Source organism: Peromyscus leucopus, chromosome 4, assembly GCF_004664715.2.
Source record: "Peromyscus leucopus breed LL Stock chromosome 4, UCI_PerLeu_2.1, whole genome shotgun sequence".
Taxonomy (NCBI): Eukaryota; Metazoa; Chordata; class Mammalia; order Rodentia; family Cricetidae; genus Peromyscus; species Peromyscus leucopus.
Genome location: NC_051066.1, coordinates 106,950,459 through 106,968,932, shown reverse-complemented (window position 1 = coordinate 106,968,932; position 18,474 = coordinate 106,950,459). Strand labels below are relative to the sequence as shown.

Here is an 18,474-nt window from a genome sequence, read left to right as displayed (position 1 = left end):
ATAGGGAAAGAAGGCTCGGAACCCCCCAAAGCGGCAGACACCAGGTCCCTGATAGAATGCAGGAGTGCCCCAGGAGTGCCGGTGTATGGGGAGGGGAGTTGATATTAGGGAGGGCCGTCCTGCCCTGCACGGAAGATCTGTTTCCGATTTCTGCTTTCTGTCTTTGGGGCTGACCTTGATAGTCTGGGCATTGTTTGTGACCGAGCTGGTATGGGGCTGGCTGCCAGCGAAACGTGGAGGTTGGAGAGGTGGAGGTGTTGCGGTAGGGACCTATAAGAAAGGGAAGGGAGAGTCACTGAGGTTTGGGCACTGCTAAGCTGTCATTAAACTAGAAGAGGCTTTTTGTTTGCGTGCTTGCAGCCATTTGGCAAAGCAAACATGTTATTGTTCCCTTGGAAGGGGGTTGTCAACTAATATGTTAGAATGGCTCTTCCTATATTCTGTCTTTTTTTTTTTTTTTAATTGAGGAGGGTCCTCACTCTGTAGACCAGGCTGGCCCACCTGCCTATGCCTCCCGAATGTTGGCGTTAAAGGCTTGTGGCACCATGCCTGACCTGCTTTTTCTGTGTTCTTGTTTGGGTATTTTAATGTTCTGTGTGCATGTGTGAGCGTCTCCCTCCAGTGTTGAGGGTCAAATCCCAGGGCATTGCTTACACGAGACAAGTGCTGTATCACATCCAGCCTTGTTTTCTGTCGAGTTTTGTTGTTTGGTTTTTTTTATTGTTATTTTTTTATTTAGGGGATGTTGTTTGTTTTAATTGGATCAAATCTATGAAGAGTACTTTTTATTTTTAAATTACATTTATTTTAGTGTGTGTGTGTGTGTGTGTGTGTGTGTGTGTGTGTCTGTCTGTCTGTCTGTCTGTCTGGTGCGTGCCACAGTGAGAGTATGAAGGTGAGAGGACAGCTTGCCTGGAGTCTTTTCTCCTCTTCCTCCTATGTGGGTCTCCACGATTGGACTCACTCTGGCTTGGCAGCAAGTGCCTTTACCCACGGAGCCATTCTGCAAGCCCCAGAACTAATTCTCTTCTTTGATTTCCCAGGATTCCTTCACACATTCTGGCAGTGTGTCATTGGATGACTTAAGACATGAAGGAAGAGGGAAGCGATTAGATAGTACTGAAACAATGCGTTCAGGAGTCCTGGTTTGCTTCCACTTTGACACTGTGAATTTCTCTGCCCCTCAAGAATTCTTCACAGTGTGTAGTGGTTAGCTGCTTGTGGACACAGTCTCCACTCTCTCTCGTGCTTCTGCTAGATAGTACCACTGTTTGAAAGTGTTTGAATGTTGTACGAATATTGAACAGGATGCTTTCGACCTTGCAGCACCCATCCAATAAATCTAGGCTGTCTGAAGGGGTGCATGCCTGTCTGTGAGTGCCACGTTTGTTTGGTGTGGTGCTGGAGCTGAAACCCGGGGCCTTGTAAATGGCAGCCAAGTGCGCTCCCTCTGAACTGTGTCCCCATGACAAGCTCAGTAACCTTTATTTGAATTTTAAAAATAATTGCATTTTAAAATATTTCAGTTTAGGTTTATTTTTAAGGCTGAGTATACCGTGTTTGTCTGTGGGAATGTGCAGGTGAGTGCAGGTACCCAGTGAGTAAAAGTGTTGGATCTCCTGGAACTGGAGTTTCAGTCAGTTGTAAGTTGCCGGACTTCATCTCAGGTTCTCTACAAGAGCAGTACGTGTTCTTAGCTGCTGGGCCATCATCTTCTTGGGAGCTGATTCTTTCCTTCTGTCATGCTGCTCTTGGATCCCACTCATATCATCAGTCTTGGTGGCAAACTCCTTTACCCACTGAGTTATTTTGCTGACTCTCGATTTGAATATTTTGAGACTTGAGAGTGGAAAAGCAACTTTACTATAAAAAAAAAAAATCCATCTCCAGAATAGATGCTTCCCACTTACTTGCTTCTTACTCATCTTTTTTTCTGAGACAGGTTCTCACTAGACAGCCCTGGCTGGCTTGGAACTTGCTGTATTGCTGAGCTAGCCTTGAACTTGTGGTAATTTCCCTGCCTCTGTCTCCAGAGTGCTGGGATTAAAAGAGTGTGAACCATACCTGGCTTATTTACTTACTTTCTTTTTTTTTAAATATAATTTTTTATTAGTGGATTTGTGTGTGTGCGCGAGTGTGTGGGGTAGGGAGAGAGGCAGGCACATTGGTCGCATGGTACATGTGTGGAGGTCAAGAGGGTAACCTGTTCTCTCCTTGCACAGTGGGTCTGGGGACTGCACTCAGGCCATCAGGCTTACACATTAAGCACTTTTACCCACAGAATCATCTCTGGCTCTTACTTCCTTTCATTTTCTCTTTTTCTTACTTTCCCTTTGGTTTTTTTGAGACAGATTCTCACTAAGTAGCCTTGGATATCCTAGAACTCACTATGTAGTCCAGACTGACCTTGAACTCATAGAGTTCCCGCCTGCCTCTACCTCCCCAGTGCTGGGAGCTCTTTACTTTCTTAAAGGTAGTATTTTTATGTTATTATATATAGGCCTGGGAGTATCCAGTGCCCTCTTCTGACTTCTGCAGGCACTGGCAGGCATGCAGCAGCCACTCACACAGACGAACGTATTTAAAAATGCACACACGTTGGCTGACTTTATTAATCATACCTAAACTGAATTTTGCATAAAGTGGTTTGACTGAAACTTGACTTCAGACAGTGCATGGTTTAACATCTGGCCTTTGGCAAGGAAATTTTGGTGAAGGGTCCCCTCATTTCTCCACCTCCCTGTAGTTAAACATGCTTTTCTTATTTCCTTATTTCCCCCAGTGTTTCTGAATTAAGTCTTATTCTGTTGCTCAGGCTGGTTTTGAACTTGGTTGATCCTCCTGCCTCAGCCTCCTAAAGATTTCAGGCCTTTGCACCATGCCTGGCTTTCCCCTTCACTCTTGACGTTTTGAGGGTTTCTATCAAGTGTCATCTCGACACTTTCTTGGCAGCGGCATTTGGTTCTTTCTTCGAGTTTGGTTTCTTGGTTGCTCTCTCCCTCTCTTTCCCCAGTGGTGAAAGAGGCGGGCCTAACTAGTGAAGTCACATTCCTAGGGGCGTAGACAGCACTTGCGAGTGCACGGCTCTCTTCTGTGAGAGAGTCCGTTCTCACCGATGGCGAGTGGATCAGAAGTGAAAACACTGTTCCTCAGAGCGAGCCTCCTTTCTCAGGTTATGATAGTCAGCACGCTGTCTGTAAGATGACTTTGGTTTCTGTCCCCCAAGCATGTAGAATTGTTCTCCCCTTCCAAATTGGCTTGGGTTCTCAGCTCTTAGCTCTTGGTTAGTGAAATGTGCATAAAAATAACACTGTAGTCCTTTTCAGTAAGAGCTTCCACAGTGTAATTTGTTACTCTCTTTCCTTCTGCTGTGGTGGCTGTTGTTGCTCCAAATGGCTGCTCCTCCATCACTCTGGGACCAGAGTGAGCATGAAAAAGAAGTTAAATATCACTAGGATTTTGGAATTTTTTTTAAAAAAATATTTTTAATTTTTTATTAGATTTTTTTTTTTTTTTTTTTTTTTTTTTGGTTTTTCGAGACAGGGTTCTTTGTGTAGCTTTGCGCCTCTCCTGGAACTCACTTGGTAGACGAGGCTGGCCTCGAACTCACAGAGATCCGCTGCCTCTGCCTCCTGAGTGCTGGGATTAAAGGCGTGCGCCACCACCGCCCGGCCTTTTTATTAGATTTAAAAAGTTTTTTTTTTGTGTTAATGTTTTGCCTGCCTGTGTATATCCACACACCATATGCATGCTTGGTGTCTGCAGAGGTCAAAGGAGGGCATTGGATCCCCTGAAACTTGAGTTGCAGATGGTTCTGAACCACCGTGTTGGTGCTGAGAATCAAGCCGAAGTCCTCTGCAAGAGCATCAAGTGTTCTTGACTGCTAAGCCATCTCTCCAGCCTGAATAAAAAATTTTTTGGTCTACGGTGGTTGATATACTCCTTTAAGCCCAGCATTTGGGAGGCAGAGGCAGGCAGATGTCTGTGAGTTTGGGACCAGCCTGGTCTATATAGCATGTTTCAGACCAGTGAAGGCTGTGTAATGAGACTTTGCCTCAAAAAAAAAAAAAAAAAAAAAAAGTTTTTGTTTTGTTTTGTTTTTTTAAAAAAAGGTTTCTCTGTGTAACAGTCCTGGCTGTCTTAGAACTTGCTTTGTAGATCAGGCTGGCCGTAAACTCACAGAGATGGTGTGCGCCACCATTGCCCCACTTCAAAAAATTTTTTTTAAGAAATTACGTGTGTGTGTGTGTGTGTGTGTTGTGTGTGTGTGTGTGTGTAGATCCGAGAACAGCTTATCTGGAGTATCCTACTGTGTAGATCCTTAGGTCCCTGGGATTGACTCAGGTCGACAAGGCTTAGCAGCAAACACCTTTACCCACTGAACCAGCTCTCTGGCCCTAGAATTTTTCCTTAACCAAAGTATAACCTAACTCATCTCAACTAATACTAAGGAATTAGTGGAGATCTTGCTGAAATACACTGTCCTACTTCAAAATATTTTTCTGCAGAAAAGTTTCTTTCAGGAACCTCAGAAGTTCAAGAACTTTGGTTGTATATCCAGTTCAAGGTCACTCTGGGCTACCTCAGACCTTGGCTGAGGTAACAACAAGTAACAACAAAAACCCTTCAAAAATCCCCAAATAGCTGCTTGGATTCTGGCTGGGAGGGCTTAGTGTGATTCTAGGAGAAGCACAATGGTTTGTTTGTTAATATTTGTAGCTTCGTTTCTGCCCAGAGGTAGCGTCCTCACTGTTTGCCTTTGCACTTAGATCTGGGGTGACAGTGTGCTTGCTGTGTGTCTTTAGTTCTGTGACATCCCTAGTGCACAGTGTCACCTAGCTTTGGTGTAAATGTGAAAGATGTTACACAACTTAAACTGTTGGTTTTGCCCTGAAATTTATTTTCAAAGGGTCTGGAGAGATAGCTCAGCAATAAAGGTGCTTGCTACCAAGCCTGAGGACCTGAGTTCAATCCCTAGAACCCACAGGGTGGACAGAGGAACCCAGTTCCTCACCTACATGCACACACACACACCATGAGGCAGTCACGCCAGCATCTGCAATATACAGCACACACACAAATAAGTGAATACGGCAATAGAAAAAAAATTAAAAATAAGAATATGGGGCTGGGCATCGGTGGTGCATGCCTTTAATCCCAGCACTTGGGAGGCAGAGCCAGGCGGATCTCTGTGAGTTTGAGGCCAGCCTGATCTACAGAGTGAGGATCCAGGACAGGCTCCAAAGCTACACAGAGAAACCCTGTCTCGAAAAACCAAAACTAAATAAATAAATAAAATTAAATAAATAATAAAAAAATAAAAGAATAAGGCATTATAGTTTGAGTATATAAAACTGATACCTTTGATTTAAAGCCCTAGTTTGAAGAAAAGGCATTATATTTGGTATTTTTGTTTATTTTTGAGACAGGGTATCACTATGTAGCCTTGGCTGACCTGGAACTTGCTTTGCAGACCAGGCTGGTTTCAAATCACAGAGATCCACTTAACTCTGTCGCCGGGGTGTTGGGATTGAAGGTGTGGGCCACCACATCTTGTTTTACTTAATATACAACATTTTTCATTATGTTTATTTACTGTGTGTGTGTGTGTGTGTGTGTGTGTGTGTGTGTGTGGTGTGTGTGCATGTTGGTGTTTGTGGTATGGCAGTCGGAGAACAACTTGAGAGAGTAGGTGCTCTCCTTCCACATATGGAGCTTGGGGACTCTTGCTCAGGTTGTCAGACTTAGTGGCTAGTACCTTTACCCACTGAGTCATCTCATTGGGCCCTTAGCATGCTTTTAAAAAACTTCAATTTTGAAATAATGTTAGATTTATAGATGAACTGCAGAACAGAACCATGGTGCATTTATTGCAATGAAGGCATCAGTGTTGGTATAACACTTTAGTTTAATTAGTAAACTTTCATTTACCTGGAGTTTTGTACTCCAGACTTTATTCCCCAAATGAACTTTCTCTATTCCAAGATCTAGTCTAGGATCCACATTATGTTTGAATTTGATAAAGCAGTCGAAGATGCGAGGGGGATAATTGTAGGTGCTTCTTGAATGAATACTTGTGGAACTGATTTTACAAAGAGCAGGAAGCGAGAGAAGTGCTCACAGTCAGCTAAAGAGAAGAAGGAACATCGTGGAAAATATCAGAATACAGTGAGCAGACCTCTGGATAGCATTTTCTGTTTGCGGTGACTCATTTTCTGGAATTCTTGAATTTAGCATCTTGTTGTTGTTGTTGTTTTGGTTTGGTTTTTCAAGACAAGATTTCTCTGTGTAGTTGTAACTGTCCTGAAACTCACTCTGAAGACCAGGCTGGCCTCGAACTCACAAAGATCTTCCTGCCTGTTCCCCTGAGTGCTGGGATTAAAGGTGTGCACCATCACTGCCTGGCTGAATTTACCATTTTATTAATACCAATTCATGAAATTTGTATAGACATGTTTGAGTTGAGCATTAGTTTTTAATCATTTTAAATCAGGTGGTCTATCAGGAACTACATTCAGGAGCTAGTAAGAGACTCTTAGCAAAAATGACTTGAGCATTTATTCTCTGTTGCAAAGAGAGGATAGGCCTTTTCTGGTGTAAAGTTATCAAGGAGCCAGGCTGCTTCTGTGCTTTGTTTGGTGACATTAGCGGGTAGTCTTCATGGTAAAGGAGGGAAGGAGGAGTAGTCCTCTTAGTTGAGTCAGTTCCCTTACAAGAGTTTTCCAGATGCTTCTGCACAACTTGTGACTTTGCCTTATTGGTCAGATAGCCCTAGAAGCCGAGGAATCTGGCCTGTTGCTAACCTAGGTAAAATGGGTGTATTCTTAATGAAAGGGAAAATGAGTACTGGTCAACAGCTCTTTGATTCTCCCGCTGTGAGATAACTATGTAGAGTGAGGATTATATTGCACTGGAATGTTGTGGCTGTGTGGAGGTGGTGTCTTAGTCAGTGTTCTGTTGTTGTGAAGAGACACCATGACCACAGCAACTCTTCTTTTTTTTGTTTTTTTTAGATTTATTTATTATTTATACAGAAGAGGGTGCCAGATCTCATTACAGATGGTTGTGAGCCACCATGTGGGTGCTGGGAATTGAACTCAGGACCTCTGAAAGAGCAGTCGGTGCTCTTAACCTCTGAGCCATCTCTCCAGCCCAACCACAGCAACTCTTATTAAGAAAAGCATTTAATTGGGGCTGGCTTAGTTCAGAGTTTAGTCCATTCATCATGGTAGGAAGCATGCTGGCACACAGGGAGACATGGTGCTGGAGAGGTAGCTTATAGTTCTACATCCAAATCCTCAGGCAGCAGGAAGAGAAGAGACACGGGGCCTGGCTTGAGCATTTAAAACCCCAAGGTCCACACCAGTGACACACTTCCTCTAACAAGGCCATACCAACTCCAACAAAGAGTGCCACTCCCTAAGCATTTAAATACATGAGTCTATGGGGGCTATTCTCATTCAAACCACCACAGTGGAGGTACCTGGAGAAAAGTAAAATTACCACATAGTTACACGACAGTAGCATGTTCTTTAGTCATACCATATGTGTATCAGTTTGAGTCATTTTATGGTTAGTGGTTAACCATGTTTGATCATGACAATAGCAATATTAACGTCGTCTTACCTGTCACCTGGTGTTGGTGTTTTTTACTCTTTTGGGGAGCCCGCCACCCAGCTCCCAGATAAATCATGCACGGAGGCCTATTATTACTTATGAATGCCCAGCTTTAGCTTGGTTTGTTTCTTGCCAGCTTTCCTTAACTTGAATTATCCATCTACCTTTTGCCTCTGTGCTTTTCCTGTTCTCTTACTTCTGTAACTCTTACTCTTTCTCCATGGCTTGCTGTGTAGCTGCATGGCTGGCCCCTGAAGTCCTCCTCCTTCTCTGGCTACTTCTACTCTTTCCCAGATTTCTATTTCTTTCTGCCTGCCAGCCCCGCCTATTTCTCTCTCCTGCCTCACTATTGGCAGTTCAGTTCTTTATTAGACCATCAGGTGTTTTAGACAGGCACAGTAACACAGCTTCACAGAGTTAAACAAGTGCAACATAAACAAAAGTAATGCACCTTAAAATAATATTCTACAACAATCACCAGTGTAGGACATCAGTGGAAATGGCATTTATGGCTTTGCCACAAGCCTGTCTATGCCTTTCCTTCAAGGTTCTTAATTTTGACAAGGGAAGTAAATGGTAGCAGCTTTATGGTAAAGGCCAGGTCTTGTCACCCTGCCTCATTCTAATCAAGACCTGAGTCTATTACTTAAGGTTAATTCAGATATGGCGGTTTTTATTATTCTCACTGTGGTTCCCTCTAACATTGTGATATGAAGAATTTCAAAAGTACAGAAAAGTTGAAAGAATTATTCATTGAACATTCATATATGTCCACACCTAGATGCCATGTTTGTTTGTTTGTTTCTCTTTTATTTTTCTTTCTTTGTTTGTTTGTTTGTTTTTGGTTTTTTGAGACAGGGTTTCTCTGTAGCTTTGGAGCCTGTCCTGGACTAGCTCTGTAGACCAGGCTGGCCTCGAACTCACAAAGATCCATCTGCTTCTGCCTTCCGAGTGCTGGAATTACAGGCGTGTGCCACTACCGCCCGGTTCTTTCCTTCTTTTTAATGGCACTGACAGTCAGATCAATGCTTGAGACCAATCCCAGGGCTTTGGGATTGCTAGGCAAGGGCTCTGCCATTGAGCTGTGTCCCCAGCAGTATTATTTATTCTACTTTTAAATATGATTTGATCTTCTATGCAATAAAGACAGTTAAGAGACACTCTCAGAGCAGCCAGTCCACCTGGAAGAGATGGAGATCCCCAGAGCTGCCTAGAAGACTCAGTGAAGCTGAGCTCCCAGAACGAGTCACTCTGGCCTGTTGAGCTGCCTGCAGGCTGTGCAGTGAGCTCCAGGTTTCCAGTTTTTGTGAGCTGTCGCCCACAGTGACAGCTTTGGTGATGGGCTGTCTTTGAGTCATTTCTGCTCCTGCCAGGAGCCCCACTAAAACTCACTGGTTCACCGAGTTGGACTTTGATGGTTCCCTTACTTTGGTCTATCCTAAGTTCTAAATCTGGGATGAGCAGACATTTATTGATCTTCCCAGGAATAGTGTCTTACAACACGAGAGAAGTCCTGTGTTGTACAGTGTCTTACAGCTGGAAGTCCTGACCCCCCCCCCACCTATACCTCCCAATTGCTGAGGTTACAGGTGTGCACCTGTCACTGACTTTTAATCGACCTCCCAGGTTCAGCTTACTTCCCTACACACTGCTGTCAATTAAGCTAACAGAGCAATTTTGTTAAAGTATCGGTCATCTCCTATGGTATTGCTGTTTTCAGAACACTTCTAGCAAAGGCTTCCCTGCGAACTGAGGGCCGGAGAGGTGGCTCCGTGGGGACTTGCTGGTCTTGCAAAGAGTCTGGATACAGCACTCAAGCCAGCTTGTCACAAATCCTGTAACTCCAGCTCCAAGGGATCTGATGCTCTCTTCTGGCCTCCACAGGCACCTGCACACACCTGGATACACAAACAGTATCACTTGTGAACTGAAGTTTCCAGAAAAAAAAAGCCAAACCTGTGTGAAAGATTATCCAAGGCTGCTGACTGATTAGAATTTTATGAAAAAAAAAAAAAAAAAAAAAAAACCAAACCAGAAAGACATGCCCCATGCCCTTTGTTCAGTGTCTTTTTAGTGCTGTTTCACACGAGACACTAGTTTGGATAGCTTGCAGCATCTTTTCTAGTGTAAGTGGTGAAGTGATAGAGAAACTAGTGAGTAGAAGGAGATCCTGCATGGGCTTCTTGTGCTTTTGAAAAGCGGTCTCTGCTCATGTGACAGGCTCCTCAGGAGAACACAAGTGCAGGCTGGCTCTGCGGTGTCTGTTCTACACTCTGGCTGGGAGTTGACAGCCAAGTTGCCACCACTGTAGCTTTCTGCAGCCGTAACGGCAGTCTCTGGTTCTCTTCACCCTCCGAGAGCTTGCCCAGCAGCTGTAAACCTGAGAGTGCCAAGGGCTCCACTCCTCTTTTTGAGCCAGTCCTCCGCTGTGTGCCCATTGGTAACAATTGCGTTGTCATCTCTCATGCCCAAACTATTTCCAAAGCCAAGGAAACGCAGGGATAAATAATAGTGTAGAGGCAGCAGTCTTCTTTTAGAGATTGGACCCAGGATGTCTGTCACACGGTCACACGTTAGGTAAGTGTTTCACCATCGGACTATATTACCAGCCTGGAAGCATTGGAGCGGGGGCAGGGAGAGGGGAAGAAGGAGAGAGAGAGGATGAGAGAGGCTTGGAGAGGATGAGAGAATATGAATATTTTCGGTACTAGGGAGTGTACCCAGAGCCAGGCAAATGTTCTACCATTGAGCTGTATCCTCAGCTTTTCCGTGAGTTGGTTGTTGTCGTTTTGTGAGTTTTTTGTTTTTGTTTTACATTTATCTATTACATACTTATGTGGTTGGAGGGGGGCATGCATTCCAGGTGCGTGTGTGGCGGTCAGAGGACAGCTTGGGAGAATCTGTGCTTTTTTTCACCCTGTGGGTCCTGCCATCAAACCCAGGTTGGGTGGCGAGAGCCTTTACCCTTGTTCGTATCAGGGTCACTGTTGCTGTGATAAACACCATGACCAAAAGCCGCTTGGGGAGGAACGGGTTTGCTTGGCTTTTGCTTCCACATCACTGTTCATGTTTGAAGGAAGTCAGCACAGGAACTCAAAACAGGGCAGGAACATAGAGGCAGGAGCCGATGCAGAGGCCGTGGAGGATGCTGCTTACTGGCTTGCTCTTCCTGAAGCTGCTTTCTTACAACACTCAGGACCACCAGACCAGGGTTGGTTTCACCCACAATGGGCTGGACCCTCCCACATCAATCACTAATTAAGAAAATACTCTACAGGCTTGCCCACAGCCTGGTCCTATGGGGGTATTTTCTTAGTTGAGGCTCCCTCCCTTTCCAATGACTCTAGCTTATATTAAGTTGACATAAAACTGGCCAGCACACCCACTACATGTCTTCTAAAGTGAAACTCTGTAAGTTGTGAGCAGACAAAGGCCTACTCAGGATGTCCCAGCCTTGCCCAAGTACTGTGAGCTACATGGCAGTGTTACTGTGGAATTTGGGGTATATTCATGTAGACACAAAACAAACTATCATATATCTGACCTTTGGCTGTAAGGATCAATGAAAACTTTGGTTTTATATAAATTTTCTATTCTCTATGAAAGGACAGAAAACTAATATTTTTACACATATAGTTTCAAAAAGCACTAATATGAATAAAGCACAGATATGCCTAGAAGTTAACTGATTAATTCTGGGTGCTGGGTGGGGATAGAGTGACTGTGCTTTTCTTTGAACTCATTGGGGATTTTTTTGCTTTTAGTTAAAAGTAAATAAAAGTAACTGAAATGCTTCATGGTTCAGTGACAAGTCGGCTATATGCTGGTTAAAGATTAAATTTGAGAAGCAAGAAAATGTGCAAAGGTGGAAAAATCTGAATTTAGTTTTACCTATTTGATAAAAAACACTAATCAGGAAAATGCTCTACTTAAGGAAAAAAGACACTCTTTACATTTATGTGCTCCTACTTTACTTGGACTGGACAGGATACAAGTAGGAAAAAAGTCTCCTATTTTCAGTATTGTCTTGGCTTTCAACAGCAGTTGCCAGGGAAACACTTTTGTTTCTTGGTCACATGATCTGGTCATGCTTTTTGTCAGCGGCTGGTTATAAGTTTGTAAACCAAGGCTCTTGGTAACCTTGGCAGTCAGTCAGCATACTGGCCTGAATAGAAAATGGGCCAAAGATCCAACTTGCAAAGTCTTTCCGGTGGGGAAGTGACTGTAAGATCCGTCCTGCATTAAAATAGAAAACATGCAGGGGCAGGTAGGCACCATCTCTCAGGGAAAGGAACTTATTTCATATTAAAATATCTTGACATTTCTACATTGTTGCTTCTAAAATCTTGTTATCCCATACGACTCTTTCCTTATAGCCTCTATTTTTATTATAAAACTACGGAAGAAGTGAAAGGATCGTATGATGAATACTCACGAAGCCTACCACATGGATTTCTTTCTTTATTTTTGAAACAGGTCTCACTCTGTAGCCCTGGCTGGCCTAGAACTCTGTCGTCTCACTAGCCTCCATATATTTTAGAACAAACCTTTCTGTATCTATAAAATTCTTGGCATTTGATTGGAAGTGTGTTAAACCTGCATGTTAATTTCAGGAGAACTGATACTTTGTACTATGCTGGGTAACCACATCCCCAAGTAAACATGACTTTCCCTTCCCTAGCAGCCACAAACTGCCAATAGCTCCTGAGCTAGGGATGGGGACTCAGGAGCCCTTTTCCCAGCCATGTTGACATTTGACTGGATCTGGGCAGTGGTGGTGCACACCTTTATCCCAGCACTTGGGAGACAGAGACAGGCGGATCTCTGCAAGTTCTAGGACAGCTAGGGCTACACAGAGGAACCCTGTCTCAAGGGAGGGAAAAAAAGAAAGAAAGAAAGACAAGACATTTGGCTGGATGATGGTGCACGCCTTTAGTCCCAGCACTTGGGAGACAGAGCCAGGCGAATCTCTGTGAGTTCGTCCAACCTGGTCTACAGAGTGAGTTCCAGGACAGGATCCAAAGCTACACAGAGAAACCCTGTCTCAAAAACAACAACAACAAAAAAAGACATTTGGCTGGCTTGATCTTGTGGGGGCATCCACACACACTGTGTGTTCATGAGGGCTGTGATTGTGTCCTGTCTGGAAGACAGCACTTCACAGTCCCCCTCCCTGTCCTCCAGCTCTTAGTCTTTTTTCCTCTGCTTCTGTGATGGTCACTAAGCTCTGCTGGGGTGGTGGTGGGGCTCTATGAATGTCCCATTTAGTAACTCACAGTCACCTGTTTTACTCTCAGCATTTTGACCAGGTGGGAGCTTCTACCTAATCGCTACCCACTGCAGAAAGGAGCTTCTCTGAGCAAGTTTATGAATTTCCTTCTGTAGTGCAGGCCTCAAATCCAACCATAAGCTGGTTAGTGAACCCATAACATTCATGACATTATTATACCAGTGGGCACATCTTGCCTGGCAGATGGTTATTTTAGCCTGCAGTGTTGGGTATGACCACAGATGTCTTTCTCCTCTAGCAGCCTGTATAGCACATTCCAGCACTATGAAAGTTGACCATCAGGGAGAGTTCTCGTTTGTTTGTTTGGTTGTTTGGTTTGGTTTTTGTTGTTTGAGACAGGGTTTCTCTGTAGCTTTGTGCCTTTCCTGGAACTTACTCTGTAGTCCAGGCTGGCCTTGAACTCACAGAGATCCACCTGCCTCTTCCTCCCAGAATACTGGGATCAAAGATGTGTGCCACCACTGCATGGTGGGAGAGAATTCTCTAGTCAGTTCCAGATGTGTTTCTCTGTCATTCAGTGAAAATGTGTGATGTCTTCTGCAGTAGTTTTTGTTTGTTTGTTTGTTTTGTTTTTTGTTTTTTTCTCCAGAGAGAGAGAATGACATTATCTCACTGTGAGTCCTGGTAAGTCTGGAACTCACTATGTAGACCAAGCTAGCCTTGAACTCATGGAAATATACCTATCTTTGCCTACAAAGTACTGGGATTAAAGGCATGTACCACTATGCCCAGCTTGCAACATATTCTTTGAAATTTTCCATGTGTGTGTTTTGTCTGTAGACGTTTCTATACATTACATGTGTGCCTGGTGCTCATGGAGGCAAGAACAGGGTGTCAGATCCTCTGAACTAGAGTTATAGATGGTTGTGAGCCACTATGTGGGTGCTGGGAGTTGAACCCAGATCCCCTGAAGAGCAGCCAGTGCTCTTAGTACTGAGCCATCTCTCCAGCTCTTTACTCTCTGTTTCTGGTGGGCAACTAAGAGGAGTGGTAATAGTCTTTCTTGTTTGGGGAGCCTCTGGAGCCTCCCTGATCAATAACTTATAGGGTAGTATCCCATGCCTGGTACTGGAATTTTCATTTAATAGCCCATGTCTTCTAGGAACAGCATTGTCCATCCACGCACGGTGCCTCCATTCAACTCATTTTAAGTCATATTGTGTGTGTGTGTGTGTGTGTGTGTGTGTGTGTGTGTGTGCAAGTGCCCCAGGAAGCCAGAAGAGGGCATTGGATCCCCTGGAAGTGGAGTTACAAGCAGATGTAAGTTGCCAAAATGAGTGCTGAGTTCTGGACCTGTGTCTTGGGAACTGAACTCTGGTTCTCTGGAAGAGCAACAAGTGTTCTTAAATACTGCCATTTCTCCAGCCCCTTAAGTCTTAGTTTAAAATGACATAGTTAGCGGGTTTCCATGAGGCTTTTTTTTATAAACCCTTAGTTTTGGTTAACCCACCCCTACTCCTTTCCTTTCCCTCACACACCTACCCCCAACCTACTTAAACCTTTACCTTCCAGTATCCTCTCTTCCTCCATAGCACCTGTTTTCTTCCACCCCTCCCTCAATTAAAGTGCCTTGCCCTCCTCCTCTCACCCTTTCTGGCTAGGGGCTGAGCAGTGCTCTCTTGCAGAGGACCCGAGTTCACTTCCCAGCACCACCATTGAGTTGTTCACAACTATCTTTAACTCCAGGGGGATCCTATGCCTCTGACCTCTGTGGGCACCTGCATGCATACACACATAATTAACATTTCTTTCTTTTCCCGAGACAGGGTTTCTCTGTGTAGCTTTGCTCCTTTCCTGGAACTCACTCTGTAGCCCAGGCTGGCCTTAAACTCACAGAGATCTGCCTGCCCCTGCCTCCTGAGTGCTGGGATTAAAGGCATGTGCTACCACAGCCTGGCCATAATTAACATTTTTAAAAAGGAAAAGAAAACTCAAAGCTAGAACTGCATATAATAGAGAACATGCAGTATGTGTCTTTCTGGGCTTAGATTATCTCACTGTAATATTTTCCAGCTCCATCTGTTTTCCTGAAATTTTTATAATTTCATTTTTCTTTATAGCTGAATAAAATTCTGATGTGTATATGTCTCACATTTTCATAATCCATCAGTTGATGGACATCTAAACTGATTGCATTTCCTAGCTATTTTGAATAGACAGCAATAAACATAGATGGGCAAGTATTTCTGTTGTAGGATGTGAAGTCCTTTGTGTATGTGCTCAGGAGTGTCATAGCTAGGCCATATGGTAGTTCTAATTCTAGCTTTTTGAGAAACCTCCACACATTGCTCCCCATAGTGTCTGTGCAGTTTATACCCTACCATACAGATATCCCTGCCAACTAGTAGATAGGGGGGCTGTTTCCCCACATGCTTGTCCGTACTTGTCATTTGTTTTCTTGATGACAGCCGTTATGACTGGGGTAAAATGGAATCTCAGAGTAGTTTTAGTTTTCATCCCTAATGATTAATGATACTGAACACTTAAAAATGTTAATTGGGTGTGGGGGGGGGTTAGACCTGGAGGTTGTGAAGGATCAGGCTTGACCATGACATTGGGTCCTCATCTTTGGGGTTACTGAGGGAGATAGGACTGCAGTAGTGTCCATAGAGATTGTATTGTTTAGGATACACATCTCCTTATACTTTGCCTGGGTGCAAGGAGTGTCCCTACTGCCAAAGGAGTAATAGCTCTCTAGAAATCGAGTGTTTCTCCTGTGCTGAGACTCCGTAAGGGTGGTCATGTGGATGAATTGAAGCTTAGTTTATTGAGCCTTTTATATCAGTTTTTGTTTGTTGCTTTTGAGACAGACTGATAAAGACTAAAATTAGGCTGAGTCAACATGTAAACTTTTCTTTCAGAACCAGCAAAAGTCAAAAGACATTGGAAATTCTTGGAATCATCTCCTGATTGATTGTGAATGGGGCCTTGGTGTCATCCTTCACTTTACCCAAGAGCCACTGACAGTCTAGTTCATTAATCAGACTAGTAGTACTGGTAGTCCAGATAGTCTAGACCACTTACACATAATCTTGTCCAGAAAATGGAATCGAAGGGTATGATTCTGATGAAAGAGACTAGTGCCAATTTCTGTACCTACCAAAACCATTCCTGTTGCATGTGCCTTTTAGGGACCTTCTGCTTCACTCAGGAAACTGTGTTGTTCTGTTACAGCTGCAGCCGACTCCGCCAGGTTCAGAGCATCCTGACACAGAGCAGCAAGTCTCAACCTGATGGCATTCTCTGCATCCTAGGTGAGTGCTTTGATAAGGTGGGACTCCCGGCAGCAGTGGTTTGTATTCTAATAATGCCATCATGTGAGGTACATCATAGGCTAGTGTCTTCCCAGTTTTCATCCCTGTGAAATTGGCTCCTTTTATATTAAGAGAGATTTCAGTGACCTAAGGAGCTCCTACTGTTGCGGTAACGCCCGCGTTACCGATAACCGTTCACCATGCCTGAGCGAAGGGCTGCGGATTAAAAATAGAGACAAAAGACAGCGGGTCATCCGTACGGTTGGATGTCGAATGCCGTTTATTGAAAGAGGGAAGAAACCTTAAATACGTACAGGCTTACAGCACAAATGGAGGAACCCCCGGATGGCAGAAGTTCGCTGTCAATGGTCCACATTCCAGACTCAATGTTCTACATTATTGCATCTAAGTAGTTAACGCCCAAAATGCAGGATACACAACAAGGAACTTCCCTTAAGCATTCAGAAGGGTGGATACCGGCAGGGAATCTGAATAGGGAGGACATCTGATCAAGGTCAAGCAAGCAAGGCCGCAGCCACTCCCAGTCGGGGGCCAGGGCCCATGGCGCCCACACCTACCATTCTTGGAGCCCCTGCCCCTGCCATCCTGCCCAGTCTGTAGTCCTGGATGCCTCAGACAGTGAGAGGCAGTAGTAATGTCACTTAATGTCCATTTGTCTCTGGTCAGACCTCTCTAGACTAACCTTAGTAAGGGTCATCTACAGGAACACATCACTACACTACACCTTACAGTGCAGTGCTAAGCATCGCTTCTGACGCTGTGAAGGGTTAGTGTTTATTTTTCCGCCTCCTTGTCCCCTTCTTTTTCAAACTACCTTAACTCGCTTTTGTTTAATCACACATTTTTCATAAAGATCTCTTTGAGATTTGTTCTTGGGCTAACTGAAAGTATTCCAAGATCTTTAGTAAATCAGTAGAATACCATATTTTCTGCTTCTTTCCACTCTTAAGAATTGCTTTTTTGAGCCAGGCGGTGGTGGCGCACACCTTTAATCCCAGCACTCGGGAGGCAGAGGCAGGCTGATCTCTGTGAGTTTGAGGCCAGCCTGGGCTACCAAGTGAGTTCCAGGAAAGACGCAAAGCTACACAGAGAAATCTTGTCTCGAAAAACAAAACAAAACAAAACAAAAAAAAAATTTGCTTTTTCTATGTGGCTGGAGGTGGCTCAGTAGTTAAGAGCACTTCATGTTCTTCCAAAGGACCCAGGTTTGATTCCCAGCACCTACATGGTGACTCAACCATCTGTAGTTCCAATTTTAAGGGATCTCACGGATTCCAGAGGGTGCTCGTCTAGCCTCATTGGGTACTAGGAATACATAGTACACACATATACATGTGGGCCAAACACCCATACATGTAAACTAAAAACTGAAAGAAAAAAAAATACTTTTCAGAAATCAATAGCCTTAGTAATCTTTGTTTAATTTTACCTGTCTATGTAGATCTTGAGATCCAAGGAAGGTGCCTTATGCTTCAGCCTGTTTCTTTCATGAGGGGTTGTTTATTTAGTTCTAGCTGAAAACTTGTTTGAACTGCCTCTGGCCATCAGGGCTTTCCTAACTGGGTAAATCATTGGCGCTTACTGTGTTCTGTGGTATAAGACAGCTAGTGACAGCCATCTTTGCCTTGCAGGGATTGACAGCAGGTACAATGAAGGCTGCAGAGAGCTGGCAAATTACCTTCTGTTTGGTTTATACAGTCAGAACACCACTGATTTTGAGAAAACGGGATTTTCTGAAGAAATTCTAGATGGTAAGTCTATATTATATTGGCAAATGGTAGAGGAGAATGGTTTATGTCTTTGGATCCTTAATTCATGATCTTTTTAAATAATTGTTTTAATTTTAATGTGTTATATGTGTGTTTTGCTTGCATGTATGTATGTGCACCGTATGTGTGCTTGGTGTCCTCAGAGGCCAGCAGAGGACATTGGATCTCCTAGAACTAGAGGTACAAATGGTTGTAAGCCATCATTCAGGTGTTTGGAATAAAACCCAGGTCATCTGGAAGAGTAGCAAGTACTTTTAACTGCTAAGCCATCTCTCCAGCCCCAATTTATGATCTTTTGTTTCTGTTTCTGTTTTTGTAGTTTTGGGTTTTTTTTTTTTGTTGCTGTTGTTGTTTGTTTATTGAAGACAGAGACTCATGTAGCTTTAAATGGCTTGAAACTCACTGTATAGACCAGCCCTGGCCTTGAACTCTGAGATCTACCTGCCTCTGCCTCCCTAGTGCTAGGATTAAAGATATACACCCAGCACCCCATGGGAAAATGTGGTCGAATTTTAAATAGTCC

At 43.8% G+C, this 18,474-nt stretch overlaps 1 protein-coding gene across 3 annotated transcripts in view; it reads left to right on the top strand.

The window, feature by feature from the left end:
* C4H20orf194 (chromosome 4 C20orf194 homolog) overlaps positions 1-18,474 on the top strand; it is a 139,872-nt gene that overhangs the window by 702 nt on the left and 120,696 nt on the right. For 2 of the 3 annotated variants that reach the window (XM_028878583.2, XM_028878582.2), the window contains exons 2-3: positions 16,082-16,161; positions 17,814-17,933. In XM_028878583.2, the coding sequence (XP_028734416.1) occupies positions 16,082-16,161; positions 17,814-17,933 (200 nt within the window). Of the gene's footprint in view, positions 1-9,641; positions 10,195-16,081; positions 16,162-17,813; positions 17,934-18,474 lie in introns of those variants that run through there. The other variant, XM_028878584.2, reaches the window with a different exon arrangement.